An 18,465-nucleotide genomic window follows, 5' to 3' on the forward strand; every position below is an offset into this window, starting at 1 on the left:
TGTTGGCGGGTTTGGTAGGGTAATGACCTATGAAGCCCTGGAAATGGAATTTACTTGAACAATTTTGCCATTCCCACACACAGTAGAAAAATTGCGCTATTGATATACTGACGCCACGGAGTATGGATTCCAATATAACAGAAAATTAAAGATTTTCTTGCTTTGCCTTCTTATAGATATTACAAAAGAATTTTTCTTGTTAACACGTTTATAACATATTTCAAAAAGAAAATCAAAATAAAAAGAACAACCTCTTGAAAAGACATCAGCTGCCAACTACCAAGTTTCATTTCAAAAAACTTTAATCAATTAGAAAGAACCTTGTTGTGCCCCCAAAAAAAAAAAAAAGACCAGCAATAGTAGGTACACTTTCTTTACTTTCCAAAACGTTTTTGATACATCCTATGTTTTGGAGTTCAATTTCATCCTTCGCTCTTCATACGATGCTGCAACCAGTTGAAGCAGTACTAAAAGTTAGAAGAAACCCTTACCATGTGTCAATATAAATATTACTGATGATTAGTGTTGAAGACAAAGTAATATAATATCTGCGCGCTTTTTTGCGCTTCTTGAATATAATATCTGTGCGCTTTTATGACAATTATGAATTCAGGCACAGTTGCAAAGAATTATGTATCTCAAATCTCAACATGCTGCCTCTCACATTGCATGGCATCCCTTGAGTTAAGCTAATAGAATTTTAACCAAGGTATCATTTCATTTCTATAGAAAAGAAGAAAATAAAGCATATAATTTAAATTACACAGATTATAAATGTTATGAGTGAAATTGTTTTGTACGGGAAATAAATTGTAAGTGCAATTGTTTATTTTTGTTTTGTGGGATTAACCTATAAATAATACATGTGTACCAGTTTTAATTAACTTCTAATCCTAAATACAAAATTATTCAATGACTAGATAATGAGATTGTCTTGCTAGCTGGACAGTCTAGGACAACCTCTGAAAGCAAATTTCAACCAAGATCCATGAACAAATTATCTTATCAAGAAGCAGACTAGAGATCGCACAATCAGACATAGCTTATTCCTTTTTCCTATTAACAATGCACTACGCCATATCCAACCAGTAACTGAAAATGACATTTTTGAGAAAAACCAGGTAATAACCATTCAGTCACATCAAAATGAACCCTTCTTAGCCAAACACTTTGCGAATGTTTATGGTAAATTATAACTTATGGTAAATTATAACTTACGTTCAGTTGCCCGTGACATGAGTCGAACATAGGAAGCTTTTTTCTTGGATGTTCCATTATTTAATGAGCTCTGATCTGAAAACATGAAGGCAGTATCAGCAATAAAAGATTTACATGAGTATATATTTGCAACCAGCAATATTGCTTGGTGGTAATGTAATGAAGTCATACAGTTCCAGCAAAAAAGATAGTAATATTACTTTCAGCAGCACTTGATATGGGCAAACAGCTTAGCAGAGCTTCATGAAATATTGCAGCTTGGAGCTGGTAACTGCGGCATTGATTTGCAAAGTGCACATGCAGAGCTTGTCTGGCATCTAGGGAAATAAGCAATTCAAACATTATGAAGTAATTAACACTACTGCAAACAGCAATGTCAAACACGGCAAGCACATGATAACCAAAAAATGAGTAGAAATTAGATGTGAAAGAAGTGCATGACTGGTCAAGATATGCTACCATTCCTAAAAGAGGAATCAAGTTCACACAATTAACATGTGTATCCTTTGTGCTATAAGTACCTGCTGAACAAATAAACTTGAGACTTTCAAATTCACAAGAGTGAAGAACCAATGGAAGCTCCGGAGCTATGGCGTACTGAGGTTTCCTCATTGTCCTGTCAGTATCCAGTAATGCATCAATCACCTACAAATTTCAGTATTTACAGTGAGATTCCTTTTTTTATTTTTTTTATTTTTATGCAAATGTGAGTTTCTTTCTGGTTTTAAAACAAATACAACTTCCAAGAGGTAGAAATATAAGCATCTTCATTCATTGAGATTTAATTCATCAATGCTGCAAATGGCGATCGTAAGCAAAAAGCCAGGTCTCATCCTTCGAAAGAGCTTTCAATATCTCTTATGATGATCATTAATTCATGAACTTATACATTTGTTCTAATTGACTACACATGCAGTGTGGACCTTAAGAAACAAACAGCAACAAGCTAATTCCATTATCTGGATTATCAAACAGAGTGTTTCATTATAAGGATAGTTCATTCATGTGTACATAAATATAGAACAATATCCACAGTGTTTCATCCTAATGGAGATCCACTAGAACCTAAGAGATTTAGGTCAACTCAAGTTGAGTATTTAATGGATAAAATTATGAAGAATAGTTTAACATTGAGACAGATGCAACTCATTGAAAACAGAAGTGTGTGCATGCTTTGAAAGATAAATGTCAAGAGTATCTGCCAACTATTGTTGGCCATCATCACAGTATATTTGTGGCATTTCAGATTTATGAAAATGCCAATTGTGAAGATCTTAGATGTAAGAAACAAAATTAGTTACAGGTAACATACTATTCTTGTGTCCATTGAATTTATTCAATGGCTTAAAAGAGCTAAACTAAACTAACAAGCTTAGGAAACCAATAAATTGTGGGGAAATTTGGTACGTACATCAGCAGATTCAAGACCTTGGCCAATCAACAACAGTACAGACACCATGCAACGAACTTGATGCCATAGGAAAGCAGTTCCTTTGATTTTAAATGCCCAAAGTTGATTGCCATCATACCTGTAGGGAATCAGAAAATTTTAAAAGCAATAATTTTTTATATATATAAGTAAGAATTTTACAAACAATACTTCGACAATTTTTATCAAAGAAAAGTTCAATGGTATTTTTCTGCTTCGTGTAATGTTGACATGATTACATAACCAAACTAAGGTAAAAATAATATACACAACATTTTTTTATTGGTAAATAGTTCAGGTTAAAAAGAATATACACAACATATTAGAAGGAAAATTTCAAAAATAAATATCATGAGTACTAGCAACAAGAGTTTAAACAAAAAACTCTAGGATACAGATTAAAAATAAATCAATCAAACAGAAATACACACATATGTATGTGTGCATATCATGCTTACATAAATCTCAAAAGGTACTGTAAAAATATGCACTTTCCTGTCTGCCTGATAACTCTCAAAAGTGAAATGAAAGGGCGAAGATATTTTCGCCTTGCCTGGAAAAAGACCAGGACATGTACTTTTATATATATGACAATAAGGAAGCAAAATTAGCATTACCTCTAAATTGGATCACTAATTATAGAGAAAATTACACCATTTTCTATGTTATTCGCATGGAATGCTCATAATTAGTGTCTAGATTTTGGTTATCTTAAATAATTAGTGCAATCAAAACTGGTGAGCTGCTAAAAATCTACTGACAAAGCCTCGGTTTAATCACTTGCAGTTAGCTACGCACTCCTTTGTACATTTCACATGTATTATTATTTTTTAACTAAAATTCCCAGAATTAAATAAGCTACCATGTAACTATTATCCAAACAAAAACTAATTAGCCATGGCTAAAATGGCACTTCCTACTCTCACAAGAAAGGGAGGGTGAGACCATGAGTTCAAAACCCATAAAATCTGTGTATAACATACCAATAAAAAAAATTATCTAACAAAAATGTAAACCAGCAACAGACTACATTCTTTATTGTTGTCCCTTACTCTTAGTGCCTCAACAATGTTACTGTTAGTACTACTTGCAAGCACAATTGTAAGGCCATCACAATAGAACTCAATTTCATCTATAAGGGCAAGAAAATTTGAATTAACTAACTACATTAAACAAGAATTGGGTTGGAAGATTTGTCTACCAATGTTAACCTCACATCAGAAGGAAAAATTTCGAATGACGTGACATTCCGCCTGTAGTTGTGCACATTTACTGCATCCATTTTACAAAAATTTCTGAAGTCATGTTCCCCAACAAATTTCCTACCAGCACTCACCATATCCTGGTCAAACATGATCCAAAGAGATAAATATTTCTCAGTTATTTGCGAAGCACCATAATGGGTCCACAACATGTTGCAATCCTAAAGGGCATATATTTGCATACCAAGAGATTCAGGTTTTCCCTCCAAAAGAAATATTTATACTCCCTGCTCAAACAGCTAAACCTGCAAAGAAAAGCAACAGATTAGTCTAACAAAAAGAAGGCCAGTATAGAGACCAGGAAAATGAAACTACATAGGCACCAGCTCAACCATTGCCAATTGTAAAGAAAGCAATGGTTATACTTTGCAAATTGAATGCAAATCTATATAGAGAATGAAGCATAGGAAGAATGTAACATCTTCACTTTGTATTTTTGATTAGTAATAAATTTTTGTTAAAAGAAAGATTAGGTTAAATGTCAACTTGTAGAATGGGTTGGTTTAGTTGTTTAAACTGCTTTGGGCCTGAAAGGAACTTTCAGGTGGGCTTCAGGTTGATTTGATAAAACAAAATGCTGCTTGCACTTGGAGGATCCTGTGTCCTCTATGGTATGTTAACTGAGGCCAAGTATGAGTAATGGGGACCTAGATGACCTGTGGGCCAGGCATGGTGGATCATTTCACAGCCCATTTTTCTTTGTTATCTACTGAAATTTGAAGGCTTCTTATAAAATTTGAGTTGGTGTATCTTGAGTTGAGCCGAGATCTTTGCCACAATTTTAGTCATTTTACCCCTCTTTGCCTTATGTTTCCTGGTAACCCTGAAACCTCTGCTTCTGCTTCTGCAAAATTTTTCCTTTCCAAAACCACTTGCCTATGCGCCATCAACCGCACACTGTGTTAGCCCCATGCACTGCTCCTTCCAAAGTCACACAAACTCCAGGTCCTCTCCTTGCATCACTCCCAACAACTTTTCCTCCTCGCTTTTCAGAATTAGGGCCTTCATACAGCCTATGAGACATTGGCTAGTGAGGCTAAGGCTGGGGCTGGGTGTTAGGCTCGGCCCTGAATCTTGTTTTAGTTAAAGGGTCATATTAACGGGTGCCCTTAGGGAATTGTTAATAAACCATTTTAGAAAAATTTTGACATCACTTTTATAAGAAATATAAAAAGCCGTCAAAAAAATTAATTGTTTTTTTCTTTTCCCATAAAAAATTTCTAAATTTTTTTCTAAACCAATGCTTTTAGGGCATCCGTGAACTTTTCCCTTAGTTAAATAAGGGAAGTTGTTTATATTTTTTGGTGGCGCCTCCAAAGGTTGGTCTTTGCCATCTCCAATTAATCCATTGAATGCTGCTCTTTAAAAACACCTCCAAGCCTAATAATCTCAACCTTCTGGTATGATGACTATTCCGCATTTGGTTCCTTCCCCAAACTCAGTTACTGCAGAAAGTCTTACACCAATGGTGCAAGATTGCAATCCCTGGCTCTTTTACTGTTCCGGTGAAACGTTGGGTTGGGTTTCTTCCCAACAACTCGATCAATGTTGATTTCAACCATAATAATCCAACCCTCCCCATCACCACAGACCGCATGCAGCCCCTGCCTCTCTCGATGATCTATAACTTGAACAGCAATCCCCCATCTTCCTGCATGATCTCGAAGGATTTTGAATCAATTTGAATAAAATTTTGTACATGCACGATGTTGGAAACAGGGCTTTTGTGATTTCAAATAAAAACACTTAAAAGTAGCACACATCTTACTTTTGTATCTTGATTAATCACCAGATTGATGGTTTTCACTAAGATATTGTCAAAACATGAATTCTCAAGAGTAAACCAGTGCCATGCTCTTGTTTGCAATCACCATTAAGCGAATTATGGCTCACTACATCTACAACACTTGAGGGATCCACTACATGCCATATGGCCTCAAATTAGAATTCAAATTGCCTGCGATACCCAGAAGCCAAAGAGAGATCTAATGTTGTCAAGGAAGCAGGTAAAAGACCTAAACCAGATTCCTCCTAGTAAAAGACATGAGACTCAATCCAGATCTCTAAGGTCAGTACAAAGCATCTCCTCGACCCACAAAGTTTTGAGGTCACTTGGGCCCTAGAGATAAGAGTCACGATTTAGAATGTCCCACTCTTTTGGATATTGCACCCACTCCATAGCCCTTCCAAGCATACCAATTTCACATATCCAATGGGACATGTCACATGCGCTTCATCGTCATCTGGAACATGTCCATCTTAAAATATCATGCTCAAAACGGTCTCTTATTGATTGAACTGATCCTCAAAGATTCTTAATGGCCCACCAATGGCATGACAAATTATTATCAACTGGGAGACTACCAAAACAACCCTTTGGTTTTTGTACTACTCACTATATTTCAATTTTAAAGAAGAACAACATATAGCAGAACAAACTCCTTTTGCAAACTAGGAAATTCATTATACAAATTCACCATGAGAACAAGGAAAATTTCCAGAAAAGTAGACAAACCTTGCACTGAAGCCAACTGGAACTGGACACCACCCTAAAACTCGAATATCATTAGGAAGGGCTCGATTTAGCACTCTCACATAATCAATTTCTCCTTCTGTGAAAGATATAAAAAATTAGAAAAAGAAAGGCTAACCATAGTTATTATAAATTTATATGGTTTGAACATAATATCAAAAGATGTGATAGAATAATAGTTAAGCAATCAAATTTATTTCCTATCAACTTAGACATCCGGGACTAGTGGTAAATGGTAACTAACTTATCATGGTATCAAAACAGTAGTCCAGAACCTAAATCTTGTCTCCACCTACCTCCCTTTAAACTTAAAAATTTCACATATTAGACCTCACTTATCGATGGGGAGTTTGGGCCACACGAGAGATTTTTTTTAAAATAATGGTAAAATGATTAAATTTACCTAAACCTAACAGCTTAAGTTTTGGGACTAGTGATAATTTTTTAAATTGTATATAATCTAGCTAGTAAAGAATTTAAAATATGGCTAAACTATTAATAAACAAGTGAAAGCCACACTTTAAAATCTCAACCACTAGGCAACATTCATGGATTCTTGCCTAAACCAAGGCTTCATGCCACCATTTTCATCTGAGCCTCATCTAACTAAATATATGAATACCGTCTGCCATCATTTGTAGACCATAATCTTCCAATGAGGAATACAATTTAAGGTCAAAAGTATAGCAACTAAGAGATCTGGGGTTCAATCTGCGCCTACACCAAAAACTGATTGGTATCTTGGTCTAATGATAAAGAGCTATCATCAGAAGTGGACGCCATAGGTTGAAACTCTCTCTTAAAAAAAAAAAAAAGGAAGTAATGCAGGCACAAAATACATTAGTTAATGATAATAATAAATCTAAATCTTTACATTTAGCTATTATTAAGATTCTATGATAAAGACTTTAAGAGAAAGAAAACTTCAACACATCGTTCCAACAACCTACCTTACCATAGGAATAAAAGAAAAACCTTACTTAAAGGCCATTAGCCTCTCTTTTTTTTTCTTTTCTTTTTTTTCTTAATTTAATTTTTGCTGATTGGGGGACAAAGTTGTTTACTAACCCAATGTTTGGTTTGAGGGAAGGGAATGGAAGAGAAGAGAAAAAGAATAAGGGGGAAGGGAAAAATGTGGGCCCAAGTGATAGGTTTCTTAACAAATTTAGCTCATTTTCTTTTCTCTCATGCTATCCAAACATCGGAAAAGATTTTATTTTCTCTTCCTTTCCCTCCTCATCCTCCCAAACCAAACATAGTGTAAAGGATCATATTGGTAGGGGAGGGGGGTGACAGGTAGTAACTTTTCAAGCATCCAATATCTTCTCACAATTATTTATTTATATAATTCAATGATAATAATGGTGCCGTTCATTGATTTAATTGGTAGATAATAAATATTACAAAGAAAAATTAAGATTATCTTATTCGAAGTATTTTAGATCTACCATGTGCTTCCAGTTAACTTAACTAGTAAAGTCTCTGATGGCTGAATAAAAAATCTGGGATTCGATCCCCGCCTATACTAAAAATCGATTGGTGTCATGTTCTGACGATAAGAACACAATCATCAGAAACGAATACCATAGGTTGAGACTCTATAAAAAAAAAATAATAATAATAATAAATAGAAAAGATCTACCATGGGACCAAGTATTTGGTCCAATTATTTATTTATAATTTTTTTTTTTTTTGATTTAGCAAGATTCCGAACCTCCACCACATTAAGGTTGCATTTTTTCATCCACTAGAAGCAACATTGTGAGATTCTGAAACTTAAATAAATTATATTTGATAACCAGCAAAAGCTCAATGTTCTACATTAGAGTAATAGAAAAGGATATTTTGGCTGACCATATTGATCTTCTAAAACAATATCTCCAGAATTGTTCACACCAGTTCCCTTGAGGTTTGATCGTAAAAAGAGAGCAATCACCTGCATCAAGCAGTTGCCATCTTCTCAATCATCCATGTCACAAGAAAGTGGACAAATTTACAGCATACTAGTATAAGAGCATAACCCATAAAAAAGAATGAGCCATGTCATCTTACAAAGTTTAGGGATACGATTTTTGAAAATGTTGTCTCAACCACTATATAGTTTGGTGGGAATTACAAAATCAGTACAACCAAATTTCACTGCTTGAAGGACATACTATGATAGCAAGTATAACAAAGAAATTAACTATTAAGAACACCCTGATGATAGATGCCATTCATTCAGTAGTTATTTACCTAGGAGAAAGCATCAACTTGTTTAGCTCAAAAGCCAATGAATGCTCAAAGAGAAAAATAAACTAAATCAAAAGATGAAAAGATGATATTAACACATTTACTAATGTTAGAATTATGGTTCAGTAATTAAATTCACTATTTTCTAACAACTTATATTTTTGGAACAACCGATAATTTATCATGGTATCAGTGCAACAGATCATGAGTTTTTGATCCTTAGCTTTACTCTACCTCCCATTTAAAATGTTAAAAATTCCACATGTTGGGCCCCACTTATTAAAAGAGAGTTTAGGCCCACAAATGAGGGAAATTGTTAGAATTATGGTTAAATGATTAAATTCACTATTTCCTAACAATTTAAGCTTGTGAGACAATCACTAATTTATTAAATATATTAGCAATTTTTCCACTAGTATTGTTTTCGCTCTTCCCTTAAGCTATACTACCAAAAGTCTTGTAACTCAACTAGCACCTCCTATTGTTTCCAAAGAAAACGTCCAAGGTTCACATCCCCCTCCCCCAACTAAACTATCAAATTGTGAAGAAGGCTATACCATCTAAAAAAGCTTTCTATACCATGCAACCAATCAAAAAACACCTTTGGATTGCCCTCCTCATAAAAATCACTAACTTCTAGTATAACAACTCCATCCGCATCAACCAATCTAGGATCTCCTTGAGACCAGACCAATAATGGATGATTAGATTGATTCCCTTCCATAAAGCCACCTCCTTGATGTATGAACAAAATATTGGACTGTGTGGGGGCATCCAGCTAGTGCTTGGTCCACAAGAATTTACAGAAGAAAAATGTATTGATCTTAGGGGAAGTATAGGGGATGAAACTGGACCTGATTAAAAGGATTTGAAGTCTTGATCAAGAAAAATTATCTTATACACCTAACCTATTGAGCGCAACTCTCACAAGCATGTTGGCCCCACACTTGTGGGACCCACATGCTTGTGAGAGGCATCTCCATAGGATAGGTGCATAAGATACTGTCTCCTTCATCAATGGGGATTTTCAGCAGAAATTTTGCCAAGAATGATGGCTAACAGCCTATCCAAAGTTCCTTTCATAATGGATAATGTTTCAAGCTTTACTTTCATTGAATTCACCCTTTTACCACAACTTTTACTTCCATTGAATTCACCTTCTTACCACAACTGGTTGTAGTCTTGAGAAAAAAAAGCTTAAATTGGGACTCTAATTCCACATTAGTCACCAGTATCTTGGATGAGAAGTTTTGTCAAGCGATTGGCAGAAGAAGACTTAAGCAAAGACCCATAAACTAAATAAGACTCACTTATTAATAAAATAAATCCCAATGCCCATAACTATGGTCCATACCCAACAATAGTAGAATTACTAAAATACCCTTGACTCTAAAGTAATTGAATAAAACATAAAATAAAATATAAAAACCTAGTTAACTACCATGGACACTTATTTTTGGGCTTTGCCTTTACCTAGGCTTCCAAAAAGGACATTGCTTATCCAAACATGCTATGGTTGCACCATCAACAAAACATCAAAAATATTAAGCACAAGTACTTGAATGATTATAAGAATTTTTGCTACCCAAATTCTATCAAAAGAAAAAAATATATAAAGAAAAAATCTTTTTGCACCAACTTACCTGTCCAACAGAGGAAACCCCCTTGTCTGTTCTACCACACCTAGAGTACTGTGACTCCTTCTTGTCACCAACTAATAGCCTTGTTTTCTCAAAAGCTTTGAAAATTTCAGACTGCAAGAAAAATTTGATAACATGACTTAACAAAAAAAAAAAAGTTTGATAACATAAAGAAGTTCATGTGGTAAGCAATTAAGTGTAATTAATTTATGGACCCATATATGCCTTATATCAACTATAATTTAAGCAATTGTTTTCTTGTTTCCTTAAAACATCATATTTAAAGAGCCAAAAAAGTGAAATATTGATCAGTTATTCACCAAGTACAACCGTCACCATAAATCGGAATGTAAAAGTGTGATATCCTGTGCTTATCAGTCTAATAAACTATTTATAAGATTCACTGTCTATTATTATGATTATTATTTTGGGTGAAACTAATTTTTTATCATGAAACAACGTACTCAAATTGGTAATACCCAGTAAAAAACTATTCTTCATAAATTATCCATGGAGATAATGTGTTAATTATGTAATAAATAAATAATTTTCTTTTCTCATTAGAGAATCACTCACCTAACTTTTACTTTGATAAGGCCCTTTAGATATTTAGTGGGAACTTTTGGAATTTGTCAAAAAGAATAAGGGCATAGATGTAAATTCCTGGTTGGGTCAATCTCTCAATGTGAAATTAAGGGAAAATAGTGGGAGCAGTTTAGTAATTTTACCCAAAAACATGCGTCACCATTTTTCTCCTTCCCATCTCACCCATTTCCCCTTCTTGGCCAGTCACAGCCACCCCCCCTCCCCCCCATCTTCATCTCCTTCAACTCTCTCTCTCCCAATAGCTAACTACAGAAGCCACTACCGTTCACCAAGACCCACCAATATTTGCCACAAAGTTTGAAGAAGTGATTAAAATCTGAATTTTTTTGCATGGGTTCTGGTGGTAGTTACCTAACATATATATTAGTTCTAACATTCTTGAGACCACTAAGCTAGGAAGCAAGGACACTTCATTTGGGATGTTGTATCCATGCCTTACCCTTGTTGTACCAGGCATGTCATATTATAATTTTTTAGGAATTGCTTGTGTTGCCATGTCATACCCGTGCCCGTGCCCATGCTTCCTAGCCACTAAGTAAACCATATCTATCATTCTTTTTATATTTAAATGTCATCAATTATCACTAGCCAGGCTACAAGAAGACCCTTAAGTTACAAATTAAATCCTGCATGAAAAGGCGTGATTATACTTCAGTTATACCTTTTGTGGATCACTAGTTCATAACTCTGAAAAAAATAACAATCAAAAGAATAAATTAAAAAAAGAAAAAAAGAAAAAAAGAGAGGCAAATAATACCTCAATAGTTGGTTCCATATGCGCCTCTGAAGCAAAAGCATAGAACCTGTCATGTAGCACATTAAGTCATTTATATCTGTATTCCACTGTCATAATGAAAAGGGTGAGCTCTTCTAACATAATAATTATGATAATGATTAAAATTCCCATGAAGGACACTGCAGGAAAGAGGAATATCATTTAGTTAAAGCCAAAGCTTCTTGTCTTTATGCAGCCTGCAAGCTTTAAACAGTAAGAGCCTAAAGATACGGAATGTTGTTTTAAAAATACAAATTTTTAAGTTATTATTAAAACACCTTCAAATATACGTATAAGATTACTGCATGTTTCCCAAAAAAGAATAAATAGACAAAAAGAAAGAGAGAAACTCAGCCTTATTAGTTATTATGAATATCTTTTACCTCTAGTGTTGGCTAGTTAGAAGGTAAATTGATTTTGTACAAAGGGTTTTGTACAGTATTAAGGAGAATCAACATTTCTTTGATAAAAAAATTATGTTTTCCATCTTTTTCTTATTATGTCATTGTAAATTATATAAGTAAATATTGGTCAACAGAAAATATATTCCAAATGTATCAAGCTGAATATAATGGCTACATAATTTACCTTTGCCCAAAATACATAATTTTTAGAGCAACGTATCTCTTGCAATGGTGATTCAGGTTCCTTGTGTTATAACCTGCACCAGAGGTGAATAAGTAAATCTAAATACAGACTTTTTTTAAAGGAAGATAATTTATTGGAATGTTTAGATACAGACGTTGTCACATAGGCACCCAGTGTTCAGCAAACTGACACATTTCACAAGAAGAGGACAGTATAAACAACAACAATTTCATTAAACTTAAAACTTGAAACCAGTTTATAAGAAAACAAATAACAACTATAATTAAAAGAAAAGGAAAAACAGAAGGAGCAGGGAAAAAAACAGTTACAGAATTTCCTGCAACATATCTGCAAACAAACTAGTTCTGCAATTAAAACTATGAAGCACATATTTTTTTCTTTATGCCAATGCAGATTGCAGTTATTTTTTATATTAAATAGCCAATATTTTTGTCCTGATATGTGAGTTTTTGGGCCCCAAGGGAAGGGGGAAGGAAAGATTCAATCTAATAACCTCTGCTTCATGAGGCATGGTCCCGAGCTGATTTTGCTATCCCTTGGGCTTAAGCCAACATTGGCCTTGAAAAATAAGACACCCACAAAGATGATGAATAAGAACAATAAGAAGCAAATAAACCATGAAGATATCATACCTCATCTCAAAAATAAGGACTCTCTCTCTCTCTCTCTCTCTCTCTCCATATGTCAAAATTTGTGCTTAATGATGATACTATTTTTTTTTTGGGGGGGGGGGGGGGGGGGGGGGGGGGGTCAGTGCACTTTCCTGAATCATTCTAATGCAGTTCTTGTAGCCACAAAATAGATGGGTTGAAAACATTAAAGCAAGAAAATTTATGTAAAACCCAAGGGAATGTCAAATGCAGGCAACAACCACCAATCTGAGACATTCTAGGCCATATTAAGTTTTTTATCCACAACCAAAACTTCATAATTATAATTAATATTCATCAATGTCAAATTCTTTCTTCTTAGCAAAAAAAAACTATCAATTTTATGGTGTAACTGTGTAAGTGTTATACATAATTCTTTTTCAATCACATTTTTGTGCTTGTTAAAAAAAAAAAAAAAAAAAACCGAAGTGACAGCTAAACAATGTATTGGACATCATTGGATCAATGGAGTGTGGGAAACAAAACCTGGGATTTTCACTGCTAAGTTCTTGACTGTGTTCCTCTTACCACCTGTTTTTGACTCCCTTCTTTTCTCATCAAAACAATTACTACTATCTACAACAGCTCTGTCACATGCTTCCTCTATCTGCATCATCACTACTACATAATTAATCTTTTTCTTCTTTTCAGTGTTTTTTTTTTGTTAATTGTGCAACAATGTTTTACATTGAAATCAAGAGCAACAATACATAATATTACCAAAAAATAAATAAATAAATAAATAACACTATTAGAAGTTTAGAATTGCAAACCTCGTGACAACGACAACTGGAAAGTCGAGATGAGAGCATTGTATTCTCTGCCTCTAATTCCTGGTTTATAGCTTCCAAATTAGTAACTAAAAAGCCATAAACTTTGTAGACACTATTAATTCAAAGAACAAAAAAAATTGAAAAAAAAAAGTTGTAGTTTGCATAATAACCAAACAGCGCCTCTGACAAACTTTGAATACAGCAAAAGTAGTATGTACCTTAACTCTGTGTTGAAGAGAGTGTACGAGAGATTGCAGACTAGCGATGAGGTCTCTATCTTCCTTCGACATGGTGGCTCCCAAATTGCTTTGGACTTTGGACTCTCTCTCTCTCTCTCTCTCTCTCTCTTTCTCTGTGGGAACAAAGAGTTGCGAGTATGAAGAGGTAAGAACTTAAAAAAAAAATAAAAAATAAAATAAAAATAAAAATAAAAATTATTTATTTATTTTATGTAAGTAATTGGATTTTATTGAGAATGAATTTGGGCTTAAAGTTGGAAATCAAAATTTGAAGTACCATTAGTAAAACCCCATGTAAATTTGTACAATACATTTCCAAACCCCATGTAATTGAATTTTAAAATATTTTATATTAAATTATCTATTTTACACTACATTTTATTAAAATATTAATTTTTCTTCATTTTTTAATTATCTCTCTTTTTTAATACACAATAATTTCAAATATCCCACACTAGTCAAATTTAGCCACCGTCAAACTCTATAAATTCACTGCAGTGTTCATTACTAGAGTAACGTCACTATCACTAAAGCATTTCCTACACAAAGCATATTTTGCATGCACAAAGGTTAGAGTCTTTTGGGTTAAAATTGCAAAATTTAAAGTTAATTTGCGTTATAGCTACTGTTCGAAGTTAATTGGGAAAGTGAGGAGAGAGGCTGAATTTCGGCAATGGCGTTGCCGAAATTCAGCCAAAAAAGCAGGAGAGAGAATAAGGATACCGAAATTCAACCAGAAAGCAGGAGAGAGGAGAGAGAATAACAAAAAAGTAGGAGAAAGGAGAGAGAATAACCAAAAAGCAGGAGAGAGGAGAGAGAATAACCAAAAAGCAGAGGTAGAAAATGTAGAATTTCGGCAATTGAGTGCTCTTAAAATAAAAAATAAAAAAAAAGCAATAACGGCAATGTCATTGCCGAAATAGGGGAATAAATTTTTTTTTTAGCAATTGTGATAATGGTATTGTCGAAAATGGAAAAAAAAAGTGGTTTCGAAATCTCTATAAGAGTAAAAAACAGGTTTCATGTCCATAATATTTTCACAATAAATCACATATAATTAGTCCACAATATTTTCACAATAAATCACATATAATTAGTTATTATTAGTTAAAAAAATTTGTGACAACTAATTGTGGCAATGACATTGCCAAAATAGGAAAAAAAATTTGTGGTAATACCATTGTCAAAATAGGGAGAAAAATAAAAGTGACAAACTACTTGAGGTAATTGCATTGTCGAAATAGAAAGAAAAAAAATTGGAAATACGATTGCCGAAATAAGGGAATAAAATTTTTTTTAGCAATTGTAACAATGGGATTGCCGAAAATGTGAGAAAAAAAAAAGAGAAGAATTATGGCAATGGGATTTTCGAAATAGGAAAACAAATTTCGGCAATTCCATTGACAAAAATGTGGGAAAAAAAAGAGAAAGAATTGGGGAAAAAAAATTTCCCTATTTGGATTACGGCAATAGCATTGCCGAAAATGTGAAAAAAAAAAAGAAAAAAAGGAGAAAAGGATTACGGCAACGGGATTGCCGAAATAGGAAAAAAAAAATTTCCCCTGTTTCGGCAATACCATTGCCGTAAATGTAAATAAAAAATAAAAAAAGAAAAAAAAGAAAAAGAGAAAAGGATTACAGCAATCCCATTGCCGTAATAGGAGGAAATATCTATTTCGGCAATAGCGTTGCCGTAAATGTAAATAAATAGATAAATAAATAAAAAGAAATTGGGGAAAAATTTGGAAAAATAATTTCCCCTATTTCGGCAATAGCGTTGCCGTAAATGTAAATAAATAAATAAAAAGAGAAAACAGCAATGGGATTGCCGAAATTGAGGAAAAATTAAATAATTTCCCCCTATTTCGGCAATAGCGTTGCCGTAAATGTAAATAAATAAATAAAATTAAATTAAATAATTGCCGAAAATGTGAGAAAAAAAAAAATTTTCCCCCACAATTTCGGTAATGCCATTGCCGAAATTGTTGGGGAAAATTTTTTTTTTTCCCACAATTTCGGTAATGCCATTGCCGAAATTGGGGAGGAAAAAAAAAAAATTTTCCCCCACAATTTTGGTAATGCCATTGTCGAAATTGTGGAGGAAAAAAAAAAAAAAAAAATTTCCCACAATTTCGGTAATCCCATTGCTGTTTTCTCTTTCTTTTTCTTTTTTTTTATTTATTTACATTTACGGCAACGCTATTGCCGAAATAGGGGGAAATTATTTAATTTTTCCTCAATTTCGGCAGTGCCATTGCTGAAATTGTGGGAAAGAAAGGAGAAAAGGATTACGGCAATAGCATTGCCGTAAATGTGAGAAAAAAAAAAAGAAAAGAAAAGTACAAAAGGATTAAAAATAAAAAGGAGAGAAAACGGCAATTGGATTGCCGAAAATGTGGGAAAAAATAATTTCCCAATTTCGGCAGTGCCATTGCTGAAATTGTGGGAAAAAAAAAAGAAGAAAAATTGTGGTAATGGTATTGTCGAAATAGGGGGAAAAAAATTTGTGACAAATTAATTGTGGCAATGGTATTGTCGAAATAGGAAAAAAAATTTTGTGACAATCTAATTGCCGAAAATGTGAGAAAAAAAGAATTGTGGCAATGGTATTGCCGAAATAGAGGAGAGAAATATAAAAAAAGTACGCATATTATTCTTTCAATATATTTTTGACTGAACGAGTTTGGTTTGTCACGTTCTTTTAGAAATAGATAAGGATAGATTCAAGTACACTGGTACATTGAATCTTTTTCTAAAGTGCACGCTGTAAACAAAAACAAAAAAAAAAAAAGTACATAGATTCTTATAGAACGAAAAAATGACTAATGTGCACGCTGTAAACAAAAAAAACAAAGAAAGTACGGATTCTTACCATAGAAAAAAAAAATGATTGATGTGCACACTATAAACCAAAAAAAGTAAAGAAAGTACCTAGATTCTTACAATATAGAAGAAAAAAAATTATTGATGTGTACACAGTAAACCAAAAAAGCAAAGAAAGTACATATATTCTTACACTACGGAAAAAAAATGATTGATGTGCACGCTTTAAAAAAAAAAAACAAAGAAAGTACATAGATTCTTACATTTACATGTACGTTGTAAACAAAAAAAAAAGCAAAGAAAGTAAACCAAAAAAGACAAAGATTCAATCAACCAATCACCTCAACTCCTCATCTCATTTGATTTTTATTCTCTGCAGAAAATATATTTTGCCACACCTCAATCTTTAACGTGATTCTTTTTTGTCTACTCCTCATCTCATCTCACCTCATCTCCATTCTTTTTTGTCTGCTCCTCGTCTCATCTCCAACATGATTCTTTTTTGTCTGCTCCTCATCTCATCTGACTTTTATTCTCTGCAGAAAATAAATTTTGCCATGCCTAAATCTTTCTTTTTTGTCTTTTTATTGTTCAATTGGTAATAAAAGAGAAGGGAAGTACATAGATCCTTATAGAAGGAAAAAATGACTGATGTGCACGCTGTAAACAAAAAAAACAAAGAAAGTATACAGATTTTTGATGTGCACAATATATATTGATGTGCACACTATAAGGTGTTATTGAAACCCTAAACTATAATGCACAATATATATATAGACACACACAGACACAAAATAAATAAACGTACACCCCAATCTAACTTGCAGTGCTAGAAAACATCATAGCATATGGAATTAGTACCATGTTCTTTCAAATAATACAAACTAACAATATGGTCCAACTCCTAAAAACATAATTAAAAAAAAAAAAAAAACAACAGTCCAACCAATCCATTGAAGTAGATTGAATACTTATGTTGGGTCATTTAGTTTAGCCACTAGTGGAGCCAGCCACAGTTCGAGTGGGGCATGTTCTTCTATTATGGCCTTCTTGCCTACAGAGACTGCACAATGGCCTTGGTTGATGCTCTGCCCCTTCGTCCATTTCATTTCGAAGCCGAGTTGTTCTTGGTCGACCTTTTTCACGGCGCAACTTGACATTAGGATACAAGACCGGGAAATTAGGCTCATTCCAATGTACACTGTCCGGAACTATGCGAAATCTAGGTGCATAACAAGCAACTTGTTCTTCCAAATGGTAGCAACGGTTGATATATCGTATTGCAGAGATGCCTTGATATTTACACACGGCAATGACATGTGAGCAAGGAATCTTATAAACCTGCCATTTTTGACAACTACAAGTGTTCTGCCTCAAATTTACCTCATGACGATGATTACCCCTATATGCAGAGTTAGGGTTTATTGGTGTTCTGACTTCAAATAGACCATCTTCATGACTGAACACGGTAACTGAATGCTTTGGAGCCTTTTTTTCCCATTTATTGAATTTATTCTTTGCCTAAGCTGTAATGCGTTCACCGGCAGTAACCTCTGCACATGCCTTAGTATACCGATCGGCAAAGTAGGCGACACAACGATAGTATGTAAGTTCAACTAATGCAGTTATGGGCAGATTTCTAGCACTCTTTAGAATTCCATTGAAGCTTTCAGACA

The 18,465-nt window shown here is 33.8% G+C and overlaps 1 protein-coding gene across 4 annotated transcripts; it reads right to left on the minus strand.

Annotated features, from left to right (window-relative positions):
• Positions 1–135: 135 nt before the first annotated feature.
• LOC126713564 (uncharacterized) lies at positions 136–14,100 on the minus strand. Of its 4 annotated transcripts, none has more exons than XM_050413323.1 (15): positions 13,946–14,100; positions 13,728–13,787; positions 13,441–13,561; positions 12,284–12,356; positions 11,678–11,723; positions 10,318–10,428; positions 8,297–8,378; positions 6,425–6,521; positions 4,094–4,154; positions 3,859–3,989; positions 2,630–2,747; positions 1,740–1,863; positions 1,419–1,535; positions 1,219–1,293; positions 136–446 (listed from the first exon to the last, which is right to left on the minus strand). In XM_050413323.1, exons 1-15 carry the CDS (start codon positions 14,015–14,017, stop codon positions 403–405), a joined length of 1,332 nt encoding a protein of 443 aa, XP_050269280.1. In that variant the 5' UTR covers positions 14,018–14,100; the 3' UTR covers positions 136–402. The 4 variants fall into 4 exon arrangements, with proteins under 4 accessions (XP_050269280.1, XP_050269282.1, XP_050269283.1 ...); XM_050413325.1 differs by lacking the exon at positions 136–446 and adding an exon at positions 488–1,092 and having other exon boundaries at positions 13,441–13,572; positions 13,946–14,013; XM_050413322.1 differs by lacking the exon at positions 136–446 and adding an exon at positions 491–1,092.
• Positions 14,101–18,465: the final 4,365 nt, after the last annotated feature.

This window comes from Quercus robur, chromosome 2 (assembly GCF_932294415.1).
Source record: "Quercus robur chromosome 2, dhQueRobu3.1, whole genome shotgun sequence".
NCBI classification, from domain to species: Eukaryota; Viridiplantae; Streptophyta; class Magnoliopsida; order Fagales; family Fagaceae; genus Quercus; species Quercus robur.